The 12,971-nt window shown below is 39.5% G+C and overlaps 2 protein-coding genes across 9 annotated transcripts in view; one reads left to right on the top strand and one right to left on the bottom strand.

Moving 5' to 3' along the window:
* The first annotated feature begins 37 nt into the window (after positions 1-37).
* On the top strand, positions 38-9,546 carry EXOSC8 (exosome component 8). Its single transcript, XM_084200891.1, has 11 exons — positions 38-167; positions 1,848-1,884; positions 2,924-2,987; positions 3,539-3,612; positions 4,171-4,216; positions 5,207-5,312; positions 5,396-5,441; positions 5,705-5,801; positions 6,844-6,964; positions 8,892-8,998; positions 9,407-9,546. The coding sequence occupies exons 1-11, from the start codon at positions 151-153 to the stop codon at positions 9,520-9,522; spliced, it is 831 nt and encodes a 276-aa protein (XP_084057017.1). The 5' UTR covers positions 38-150; the 3' UTR covers positions 9,523-9,546.
* A 369-nt stretch (positions 9,547-9,915) lies between these two features.
* SUPT20H (SPT20 homolog, SAGA complex component) overlaps positions 9,916-12,971 on the bottom strand; it is a 29,423-nt gene continuing 26,367 nt past the window's right edge. For 6 of the 8 annotated variants that reach the window (XM_084200884.1, XM_084200888.1, XM_084200887.1 and 3 more), the window contains exons 22-23: positions 11,548-11,653; positions 9,916-10,075 (exon numbers count right to left, since the gene is read on the bottom strand). In XM_084200884.1, coding sequence (XP_084057010.1) covers positions 9,978-10,075; positions 11,548-11,653 — 204 coding nt within the window. In that variant the 3' untranslated portion in view covers positions 9,916-9,977. Of the gene's footprint in view, positions 10,076-11,547; positions 11,654-12,971 lie in introns of those variants that run through there. The other 2 variants (XM_084200885.1, XR_014615964.1) reach the window with 2 other exon arrangements.

Below are 12,971 nucleotides of genomic sequence, written 5' to 3'. Positions count from 1 at the left end.
TGCCGCTGGGAGCCGCCAGCGCCCCCCAACGGCCAGGGCCCGGCAGCGCCGCCGCCCCTACGGCCGCCGCTGCCGCCGGTCCGCCCGCTGAGGCTGCCGGGAGGGCGGGCCGCCAGGGGGCGCCACATCCGGGGCGGAGACGGCACCGCCATGGCGGCGGCGTTCAAGTAAGTGCTGGGCCGGGGGGCCGCGGTCCCGCCGGAGCCACGCTGCGGCTCCCGCCCGCGCCCCCATCGCCTCGGCCTCGCGGGGACTCTCGAGGGCTTTTTTCGGTCACCGCCGCGGCCGCTCGGGGACCCTCGAGGGCTTTATCCCGTCACCGCCGCGGCGAGGCGCGCCCCGGGAAGCGGGCTCTGCGCGGCTGGGCGGGATGGGGTCGGTGCTGCGGGGCTGTGGAGCCCCCGACGCGTGAGGGAAAGACTGAGCGAGCGGGGTTTGGCCAGCCGGGAAAACGTTCGGCAAAAAGCGGAGCTCAGTGAGGCCCGGAGCTACCTGGTATCAGAATGGTAGAGTATACTGAGGTGGATCTGTAGAGATCAGCGAGTCCAGCTCCTGGCCCTGTGCAGGACACCCCCAGGAGTCACCATGTGCCTGGCGCGTTATCCAAGTACTTCTTGGACTGGGGCAGTTTTGGTGCTGTGACCTCTGCCCTGGGGAAGTTCCAGTTCCAGTGTCCAATCATCTAGGTGACAAACGTTTTCCTACTCTCCAATCTAAACCTCCCCTTACACAGCTGATCGAATTATAAGGAAGTTAGAACTTTAGGGAATTCGATGACTTCCCATTTATAACTACTCGTTTTAGAATAGTAAAATGGTTTGGGTCAGAGGGGATTTTCCCAGATCATCCAGTTCCAGTGCCTGTGCCGTGGGCAGGGACACCTTTTCCTAGACCAGGTTGCTCAGAGCCCCATCCAGTGTGGCCTTGAACACTTCCAGGCACGGGCCATCCACAGCTTCTCTGGGTGGGCTTTCCCAGCATCCTTGATTCTATTGTATGGCTTAAAAGCTTCAAACAAGCTTTAGCAAATGCTGTTACATGAACTGGAAGACAGCAGACCTGTGTATAATCCTGTGATACAGTCCCAACACATGTGGAGCCAACAGGAGCCAATTCATGTTGGCCATTATGTTGGTGGTGCCTCTGTGTGTTAGTTTGCATTTGGAAAACTTGCCTATTCCATTTATCTTTTTTCCACCCCTGTCCCAGAAGCACTATTTTAACAAAACTGTGAATGCTTTGTTTAAATATTGGCAACACTTTTTATGAAAGTGTTTTTTTTACCTTAATGACCCCTGTTTAAACTACTAATAAGCAGATACTGTTACTAGTGTATGATTAATAATAAGCATCAATTATTTCTCATCTGAAGCACTACGTGAAACATATTTTGTAATTTTACATTTTCTTAAAGATTCTAGGAAAAATTGAATAATTAAAAATATTTTTACAATTTTTCTGCATCTGAATGCAGTCCTTGAACTAACACATATTTCACACAGTGTAGTAAAATTTTCCTTTTTGCATTCCTTGAAATGCACCTTCTTTCCTACATCCTTCTGTAACTAAACACTTCTTTTGATTTAAAGCTAATAAGATTATTAAAGTGAAAGCTAGCAGTTTTTGTTAAGTGTATGTGCTGGCACCTTCCTTGTATGGGAGAAGCATTTTGGAACTGAATTTAGGAAAACATCTTTTTTTAGATTAGTTTAAAATTTCTTCTTTGTTCTGTAATTGTACTGCAAAGCAGCTTTGTCAGGCATCTTAATTCCCAGATCTTTTTTTTTTCCCCTCTGTCTTGCCTACTCAGGAGCTTGCATTTGAATTTTTCTTTCTATTTGTTCTAGAACTGTGGAACCATTGGAATATTACAGGAGGTTTTTGGTGAGTGAGTGAAACATAAGATGCCTGTATAAGTTCCTTGCAGTGAATTTTTTCTTGCTTGCTTCTGCTCTTCTAACTTGTCTGTATGGAAATCTGAAACTGTGGAAATGGAAACTGAAAAAAACCCCAAAAAACTGTCTGAGCAGGTGATAAACATTTGTACTGTTCAGAACATGCTTTTCTTTCCATCTATGGTGATGTTGCTGTTCATCTTGATGGGTAAATGCTTCTGTTGGTCTTGAAAAGCATTCAGGTTAAATTTGACCAAGATGGTGATGCAGGTTTTTGCCTAGAACAAAATTATGTCAAACCAGGCTTTTAGATGCTACAAAAATTAGTAATAGACACTATTGGTGCTAACCATGCACTGTAACTGCGGAGGAAGAACACTGACTTTTGTTACCTTAAATTAGTTCAGCTATTACTGAACTTGTATTGACTTAAAAATGGGTCCAGTATTATTGCAAATTTTGGTTCTCATAATTGAACCAAAAGAGTTTGCTTTTGAAAAGCTTGAAACCGTGGTGAGTAACAATTCAGATCTAAAATGATGGAATATAGTTTCAGTTTTTAACATAAGGGTTATGTTTTGTACAGCTTCTGACTGATGGTATTTAAATGCTACGTTTTCTTTCAGTGCAGGGTTTTTCTTTTGTTTTCTTAAGTTCACTCTAATTTTAAGAGCTCCACTAAGCAATGCAGGCAGGTAGAAACTCTCATTTTAAGTTTACCAGTGTGTGTTCATTCTTGGATGATGTTCTGAATCTAGTCTGTAGTACCTACCCTGGAGACAATCAGTCTATTGTTATATTGTCTAAATAAATTTAAATGAATTTTAAAAATCAGTAGTTTTCTTTTGCAGGCCTACAACCACAAACTACATATCAGTTGATGAAAAGGCAGCTAGAGTGTGACTGAGTTTTCCCTAGCATTTTTGCTAGGGAAAACTCATATTTTTTATGAAGTTATGTAGCAAAAATATTACTGTGTTATTTGATAAAGTATGTTTTCTAATTTGAAGTTTGTAATTTTTCTTTAGAAGGAGAACTGTCGGCCTGATGGAAGAGAGTTAGGTGAATTTCGGACAACCACTGTCAACATAGGCAAGTGCTTATGTGGAATAATAATAATGGGGGAAGTATTATTAATATCAGGTTATAGTGGTGACCTGAATGACTTGCTTATTGGTTTTCATGGTTCTTGTACTTGGAAACCAGGAAGAGGAAGGATTTTTCTTTACAGTTTCAACAAGCATGAAAGAGGATGTGTGGTACAGTGGTATCCTTGAGCATTGCTTCCAGTCCTGTTCCTGGGCTAATGTGCACAGTGTAATTAGTCAGTTCTGCTCCTGTATGTGCAGCGCAATTTAGGTGCCCTCGCAAGTTTGCAGATGACACAGAACTGGGAGTGGCTGATATGCCAGAGGGTTCTGCTGCCATGCAGGGGGGCCTAAGCATGGAGGCTGGAGAACCTTAACCATTCTGTGTGACTGACTGCTTAATACAGAGATTCTGTCCCACTCTGGATTCAAGACTTTGCTTAGGGTGTGTTTAGTATAAAATGTTGGAAGGTAAACACTCCATTAAGGTTGGATGTTACTTAGCACCCTTTGTAGGGAAAATAGATTTTATTGAACAGTACTTTTTCTATTCAGGTTCAATTACAACTGCAGATGGTTCTGCTCTGGTGAAGTTAGGAAATACCACAGTGATTTGCGGAGTAAAAGCGGTATGGTTGGTTTTTATCTTTATTTATCTGTTAGCTGACTTTGTGCATTTGTGTTTAGAATTGATCGCCCTTGAAGTTACAATAATGTGCCAGTCAGATGCAATTACAGTCTTTCACCTGAGTTACTTCCAGACCTGAAAGTTAATATATAATGTAATTGTATAATCCTACCTGTATAGTCTGAGAACATGTATTTTTGTGATGCCCATTGTGTATGGGGAAAGGTGTGTACAAAACTAAAGTCATTGTTATTTCTAGATAAAAGCTCTGTAATTACAAAATTCCTGAACATGGGTCAGTAAGTGTAGTGGGAATGAGCTGGCTGGACTATTGAATACCTTGTAGCCTCAACTCTACTGCTGGCCTGCCATGATCTACAAGACAAATGACCATTCATTGCTGTAGTGAGTTCTTCCATAGGAAATTTACAGACAAGGACTGATTAGAAATGACTTTTGTAAATCTCATTGTAATAATAACTAGGAAGAAGACCATTTGTATATAGAACAGCTGAAAAATATTTTGTACAAAATTTTTAATTTGTCTCTATTTCTCCAGGAACTTGCTGCACCTGCAGTAGATTCTGCTAATAAGGGTTATATTGGTAAGTGTTTCAGTATGCATCTGAGGTTTTGTATTACTTCAGCTAAAAGGTTGTGGAAATTGTGTTCTGTAGATTTCTTAAAAGAATTAATTTGTATCAAATTTTATTACAGCTCTTCAAATTAATTTCAAAATTGACATCTAGGCATCTAGAATTCCCTTTGCTTTGCTTGTGAGTTTTTCATATACAGCTACCTTTTTGTTGCTGTTTCCAGGCTGGGCATGGAAGGAAACCTGCATCATTGTGTATATTAAGAGGGAGAAGGTACTCTATAAAAGATAGTGGCATGCATGGTTGTGCAAAGGCATGTTAACTTCTGTTTCAAAGTCTCACTAGGCAAAAAATGTAACTGTTAAAAATAGTGAAATAAAAACTGTGTATTTCTCAGAGAACTGTAAGTCCCAGCGGTACCTCCTCACTCCTGTTTAGAGTTTTCTTTGGAAATAAAATAATTCTGTGGAATTGAGAGACAAAATCCCCTTTTTTTAAGGCATCTCCCAAGTATGTTGTTTTCAGTAAGCTTGACTATGCTTAGGTTTTTTTCATGAATGTTTATGCATGTTTTTGCTTCCAGTCTAAAGCCTCAGGTTTTAATGGTTGATGGAAAGCAGACAGCATACCAGTAAAGTCAGGCAGTGGATAGAAATGCTGCTGTTTCTTGATCTGCTGAAAAGTGCTTAACACTTAAAGAGGTATTTGTGTGGGTCATGATAGAGAAGGATTATAAACAGAGAGTGGTAGCTAGGAGTATGTGCTTTTCCATGGAATATATCGTTTCTGAGTACAGAGAGTACTACAAGTTTTTTAATACAAACTCATGCATAACTTTATTTTTCAGGGGAGAATTAGGAAGGCTTGATTGAAAAATTCTTGGTCTTGCCTTTCATTTGAAGTACATAAAATAGTATTAATAGCATCTACTATTTTTTTATTTTTGATTACCCATTGCCTGCTTTCTTTGGTTTATGACTAATGATTCTTGCTATCTAGTTCCAAATGTGGAGCTGCCATCCCTCTGTGCAGAGAGGTTTCGCTCTGGACCACCTGGTGAAGAAGCTCAAGCAGCGAGCCAGTTCATTGCAGATGTGATTGAAAAGTAAGAACCATCTTAGTGCTGTTAAAGTACAAGCAACTCTGCAAGAGTGTTCTATTGCCTTGCTTACTCTTATTTTATTTTAGTTCACAGATGATAGTGAAAGAAGATCTGTGTATTGCCAATGGCAAGGTAAGTTGTATCTCAGAATGAAGAGGGAGATAGTAACAAGATCACAGGACCTCTACCCAAGTACAAATACGCAAGGTATTTGAGGTTGTTAGAGGGTTTTGTGTTGTTTTTGCTTTTCAGTCCTCATAGCTTAGTTTACATCCTAAGTGCAAATATCAAATTATAGAAATAAGTATCTGTATTTTGTATGGCCAGAATTTTCTTATATATTCACCATTTACTTAGCTGATGGAGTATCTCACACGTGCAAACCTTTTTGATAGCTTGCGTGGGTGTTATACTGTGATATCATATGTCTGGACTATGATGGAAACCTTCTGGATGCCAGTGTCTTTGCTTTGTTGGCAGCATTAAAAAATGGTAAGTCTTCCTTAGAACAAGAGACATTCTGATTAGTGTTGCTTGGAGAAATGCATTCGTTTTGAACCCTGATAAGTGGGTAACTAGTTCATGGGACTGTTTGTTTCCTATCATTTGAATGCAAATACAAGGTGGAAATGGTAGTGGGATGCCATAGGTGTGTAACACCTGAAAAATAGGATCTTTCTAGTAGACTTATTACTGCTTTCTTAAAGGACTAACTGCTATTCTGCCACGTGTTCTTTGGTGTCAGATACATGAGTCTTTCAGCACGGCCATTAAAGAGTTTAACATCTACATCAGGGTATTACTTTGATAATGTATTTTGTGTAGATAGAATGAGCTGTTGGAGGCTTTGCTTACACAAGTAGAGAATATTCCTTTCCTTAATGAATTACCATTTGTAGAAAAATGTGTGGCCTGACTGTTTGCAGGTGTGTGATATAAATGCATGGAGGCAGCAGTTTAAAGGGAAGCTTACGGCAAGGCTTCCCTTTCTAACTGTGAATTGCCAGCCGTGGATTCCCCTAGCTACTTTGCTCTTGTCTTCCTTGTCACCAGCAATGTATGGGTTGTCACAGCAAGAGTTAGCTGAAGGTCAGGTTGCACTGTTTCTACAGATATATACAATTCATGACATGAGACTACATTCCTACTTTTTCTGTGTCCAGGAGACTTGGGGAAAAATACTTTTGGTTAAATATTCTAAAATATTAGAATCTAAAGTACTAGAGTCTAAAGTATTTTTGTGTGGCATTTTGGAAGTAGAAAATATTTCCATGTAAGGAGAAAAGCTTCTGTTACCACCCTGAATACAAAAATCAAACACTTCCTTGAACAGGTCATTCTAAGCTAAATGCTTTCCTTAAATTCAAGATTTTTTTTTTTGTAGAGTGTACGATTAATGTAGGAAAAACTCTTCCGATTGATTTTCAGTGGGTTAAGAGAACAGCTTAAATATTTCAGTAGTTGTCAACATCTCTAGGCCTGCTAAACCCAGCATGTTTAATATTAGACCATTGTAATTTTTTCATCTCTTCAGTGCAATTGCCATTGGTTACAATAAATGAAGAAACTGGTTTATCAGAAGTTAATTTAAAACAGAAGAATCCTTTGATTATCAGAAAGCATCCGGTTGCCACATCGTTTGCTATATTTGATGAGTAAGTTCCAAACTGTTTTGTACTTTATGGAAACAACAGTGTCTGTAAAACAAATGAAAGACAGAGGATGCCACTGGTGATGTTTGTGCACTTCTGCCAGAGACAAGAGTGGAGCCTCAGGCAATGCTGCTCCACCCATCTTAAATCCACAGCCTCTCTCACTGAAGGGGCCTCTAGTTCTGTGATGTAAGGAGCGCACATAAAGTGCAGTCTGTACTCTGTAGCTTCTTCCTGTGGCTTAAAGCAGAAGTGGTTCCCAACCTAAAAGATAAGCTTAAAAGTACAGGGATGGGTACTGTTTTAGGTTTTTAAAGTATCTTTAAGATGAAAACGTTACCAGAGCAATTAATGTTTTAGAAGCCTGTGTAACAGATAGAAAAGATGGTAGTTTTTGAACAGCTTATTCCAAGGATGTAGTCAACAACGGAAGTAGGAAGTAACAGTCCAGTTAGAACAATAGAACCCCTGGATAACTGAAAACGTAATCACCCAAGGTGAAGTGTAACCAGCATGCTTAAGTCATTGTTCATGTAGGAAGAGAATCTGATTATGAGAATTCAAAGTAATCACATCTGATAACTTGACTCCTCATATGAAATTGTCTACTGGGTCTTCCTTAGGTCAAGAATGTTAAGAATGCGTTCTGCTGCTGTTTATAAGAAATGCAGTAGCTTCTGGTGACATCCATTTGCTAAGTAGAAAGTGACAGGATAGTGCTCACTGTGCTATTCAAGATTTAGGTCTGTTTGGAGATCTAGGGGGGTTATGGCACATTAATGTGTTTTCACAGAAATGATTAGCAGGGGCCTTTCAACCAAAAAACAAATGGTGTGGGGAGAGCAATAATCTCAGTTGTTGACCAAGTAATTATCAAAATGCATCAGAGCAGGTCATTATTGGTACTTCAGAATGCCTCTTAGTTACTTTAATACCATTTCTGCTGAGTCTGAAGTTTGATGTACACTAAGTGTTTGAGTAACATACCAGGCAGACAGCTGTCAGTAAGGTATTATTTAGATACAAATCACACATACTTACACATAAACCAAAAAGCTGCCTGGGGAAGAAGGCTTTCCATGAGTGTCTATTGGGCTTTGTTTCCTTCCCTGAAACCAATCAAACAGGTTACTGAAGTCTCCTTTTAGCTCCTAAAACTTAGTACTGAGGGGGTGTCTGCCTGTGTTGTGTGGTTTGCGTTTTTTTTTTTTTAATTCTGGTTAATAGCCCTTTCAATAAAATCCTTTACATACTTTGGCTTCCAGAGGCATTTTTCTTTGCATAAAAGGCTTCCTTGAAAAAATGAAAGTGGTAGGTTGTTGGTTAGTGGGGCCATGGCTGAGGAGCACTGCTGCAGGGCTGCTCCTGTGGCAGCAACCTGTACAACAACAGCCATGCACTGAACTGCTCATGTGACAGTATGACAGCCAGAATAAGCTGTCTTAAGCAACCCAGTGAATCTGGTTTTGAACTCTTCCCAGTTTGAGTGATGTTAGACTTCACTGACGACAAATTGAGGATCCCCCTGGTGAACTTAGCAGTGGAAATCAGTTTTGCTTTAAGGTATCTGGTAGAAATTAGTGAAGCCTACATCTAAAACCAATGCTAGTCTTCAGTGTGACTACAAAATAACAACTGCAGTCTTTCGTATTACAGACTGCAAATGGCAATTCAGTGGCATTTTCCTGCAATACACAGCTGTCACAAATTTATGAAACCACTTATATGCCTATTTTCCAGAGTCACAAACACATGATTATGTGGAATCTCCCACATTTTTTTTTAATTGGTGCATTTTGGTAGGAAAACAGATAGCCTGAGCACTAAATCCATCTACAAGTTATTTTGTATGACTACAGTAAAAATTGTATTGCAATAACATTAATGGAGCAATGTATACCAACATATCTGCATGCATTTCTTTCACAAGCACATTACTCATTGTTGATCCAACTGCTGAAGAAGAAGATTTAGCAACTGGAACAGTAACCATTGTAACTGATGAAGAAGGCAGACTGTGTTCTGTCCATAAACCAGGTACTTCTGAATTTACTACAAAGAAGCCTATGGGAGATGATGATGTTAGGTCAAGAAAAGATCGTGTACCTGCTTTGCTTTGTGAGATGCAGGTGCTTTATGGTAACAGTGTGTCTGCTTGAATAGTCATTAGATTACCTGCTCTTGAAAGGAGTTTTAAGATGGTGGACAGCATGACTAAAGTTCAAGAAGCAGTCACAGGAGAGGACTAATTCTGGGCATGTCTCCTGTTACAGCTCTTGTTTGTTTCCATTATCTTTGCCTGAAGCTAGGGCTGGGAAAGCTGTATGTTCCCCAGTTAAAGGTGCTGGTAATGACACTGTGTTAATACTCACATTTGGAAATCACAGTTAGATACACATAACTGAAGTATAAGTAGAAAATCAAATTGTTCCCTTCAATGTTTAGGTGGAAGCCCTCTTACAGGAGCCAAGCTTCAGGACTGTATCACCAGAGCAATTACAAGACACAAGGAAGTAAAGAAGCTCATAGACAAAGTAATAAAAAGTATAACACCCAAGTGAACAAAAAGAGAGCTCTTTTCAAAAATGGATTTGTAAAAATTGTATTTGTTACAGTGTTCACAAACCTTTTATACTAAATAAACAAATACCAATACTACATTTACAAAGTTCATTTTTTCTAAAATGTTTTTCACCCTCATTCTATGTACAATGTTGTTGACTGGTAAAAAATACAAGATAAAACATTCTGTTAAAAAATTAAGTGACTAGAGGAAACCAGATCCTAGCCACTTCATAGATGAAATTTCTAAGTTCTGTAAGGTTGGCTTTCAAAATCAGTTCATTTCTTTCAGTGTAATATCAAAAGTTCATTTTCCCACCAGTAATGTAAAACACTAATTTTATTTTAAGCCTTTTCCTTAACAATCTGAAAAAAAAATCCCCTTTCAATCAATTTTTTTGTGGGGGGAGGCAAGTCTCATGATTTTGGAGGGGCTGGTGTGCCTCTTTTCCTTTTACTTTTTGAGTGGCTGCCTGAATGTTGATGATGCAGGTGAGCTGCTTGTGCTGCTGCCGCTGCCATAGCCATTTGATGCTGCAAGAATCGCAACTGCTGCCATGGAGGAGAAGGGAGAAAAAGCTTGTTAGTGTTGACTATAAAGCTTTCACATCAGGAAGAATGAAAAGGGGAAGAAAAAGAAAAAATAAGGAAGCACCAGGTTGACAAAAGAAACACACCATGTACAGGGGCAGTGGGTACAGTCAAGCAGCACCAGTGGCACAGAAGCCTGTTGAGGGCACAAGCTAACATTTTACTAGTGAATGTGCACAGCTTTGTTTCTTTGCCCTTTCTCTTCATTGCAGTAACTGCAGTAACTCAGCAACTTCACTGAGTGTTTGGGTTACACAGTACCTTTTTAATGTGATAGCTTCTCAGTGTATGCATTGTATGAATTTTCTGTATATATTACAAACATGAGACTGTGTGCTAAAAAAATGCTAAAATGTTTTCATGAAGCATCTGAATTTGGTAAAGGAGCTTTGCAGAGCTCTTGCTTTCATGTACTGACTGTAGCAGTGCTACATTTGCACTTCCAGGTGTTACATCCATGCCATTTTGAAATCTATTTGCACCTGGTATAGTATTTAGATATGTGCCACAAGCACCCCTTGAATGTTTGCAAATCAGGAAGGTGGAGGGCTTAAACGAATAAAAATAAATTCAGTGCTCCAAGCTGAGAGAACCACAGATTTCAAGTCTTGCATGATAGAGTTTGCCAAACAAATGTTGGTTTTTTTTTCCTTTAATTTGGGAGACCATAACTGCATTAGTTAAAGAGAGAGCCCAAGAGGGCAGTATTTTTGATTTTGGAGCCAAGAATTGTATTTTTAAATAAATTTTTTTTAACACAGTCAGAGTGAAGTTGCTGGATTACTTGTATCTGTTGCTGCTGCTGCTGCAAGGCTTGTTGTTGCTGTTGCAAGGCAGAAGAGAGCTGGAGTCTCTGCTGAGGAAGGCTTTGCCCAGGTCTGTTCACGGCAGAGCCAAGCTGAGACAACACTGAGAAAGGAGAAGGGGAAAGCAGGCAGGTCAAAGAGGTCAGGTTGAGTTGGTCAGGCGAGGAAGACATAGGACAGGAAAGGGGGATCAATAGAATTAGTTTCAGAGTCAGATTTGGAACAGTGCAGAAAAAAGTATACATGATATACATACTCTGTTAGTTAAAACATAATTAGATCATGAAGTGCTTGTGGAGACACAAAGGTTTCTCACACTGGATGTTAAGCACAGAGTTAAAGAAACATTCCTTAATGAAGTCTGGCATGAAGTTCCCTGCATTTTCATTTTGTTTTAAGTGTAACTTGTTTTCATGTGATACTATCCATTGATGGCACTTAACTGCCAAACAAAGCAGAGAAGTGCATGCTTTAGAAGTCCAGTATTTCTCATAGAATTCATGTCCTGATAATAAGCAGTAAATCATTCTGATCTAACGTAAGACTTCCTTAAGACCAAACTTCATTTCAGTGTGAATTAATCAACATAAAGACTTCGCTACAAAAGGAGGCTCAGCAAGCACATACCTGTGGCTTGAGGTTGCATAAAATTCCCTACTCCAGTCAGGTTAATTACAGCAGCTTGTTGGGCAGATAATGCCTGATCTTGAGTGGATGGACATTGGTCAGACCCCTAGCAAAAATGAAAAGCTTGATCCTTATTACCAAACTTTCATATCAATGAATAAGCAAATAAAGCGAGTGTGAGGGCAAACTTCTGAAGTGTCATTTAAAAACATTTAATGCTACGTCATCCAGTGCGTGCCAGATACAGGCTATAGTGTAGTCACTAACAGTAGAACAAACAGATACTGAATACCCCAGAAAAGCTATGTTTTGGCAGAAATGGTATTGCTTCTGTTACTCAGCAGAAGTTCACGTAGTTGTCAATTTCTCTGCAGTCTAGCAGAGACTACACTTGATGTTTGTAATCTTATGACAATTTTCTGTACAACTCCCAGCCCCAAAGTCTTCATGGGACCCTGAGATATCCATGTGCAGAGGTCCTAATCAATCAAAGTGTGCAAAGGCTGACACATTCCCATGTTCATATTGTGCTACACACCTTAATTTCATAAAAATACAGACCCTGCCTTGAAAATCATATTTTCAGAACACAGTAGTTTTCACAGTAATTGCTTTAAAGGAATTAGTGGAGTCTGACCTAGTGTCTCCTGAAGTCAAAGGGTGCTGAATTATGACCTCTTTTAGAACTTAAATTATGCATTGATTTATAACACAGGGAAATAAAGCATTATATGCACAAGTCAAGAAAACTGCATGGCTTATGAGTCAGAAAAATCTCGTTCAGTCCAGGAGTTGCAATGCTTCTTTAGCATTATATTATAATGCTACTAAGATCTAGGAAAAGCAGACCAAAAGACTGCACATTGAGACATCATCACCTCCATGATGACTAAAAGTCATAAACCACCATGTGGGGAAAATCCCTAAGTATGAGAGAATGCCTATTTATATTATACTGGTAGCAGAGAAAATTGTTGTTGTTTTTGGGCCTAAGTTTTTCACTAAGCACTGTGAGCACATACATTCCTATCCTTATCAAAGCTAAGGAATCTAGTGTTCATAATACCTAATTTTAGCCAACAATCCCTTCCTCTATAATGCAAGGTATGAGAGAAGTTCCTTAGGGCAGTTTAACCAATGCAGGCAGTTCTCCAGAACTTCTTGCCACAAGAACTATGCTTACGTCACCCTTTTTATAAATGCCCTTGATGTTCAATATCTAAAAAATAAAACCCAACAGTACAAGGTGACATTATTTTTTTTTTTTAGTAGTTCAACTACTAACTGACATTCAGAGATTCGGATGCTGTGAACAAATTGGAAAGCTTCCCATTAAACCTTCCCACAATCCAGAACAAGGCCTGTGGCACAGGAGGCTATATACCATTAAAAAAAAAAAATCAGAGAGGCATCTTATTTATGAA

Source organism: Fringilla coelebs, assembly GCF_963513975.1.
Source record: "Fringilla coelebs genome assembly, chromosome: 2".
NCBI classification, from domain to species: Eukaryota; Metazoa; Chordata; class Aves; order Passeriformes; family Fringillidae; genus Fringilla; species Fringilla coelebs.
Note: the sequence above shows the minus strand (reverse complement) of the source record. Positions and strands in the feature narration are given on the sequence as shown.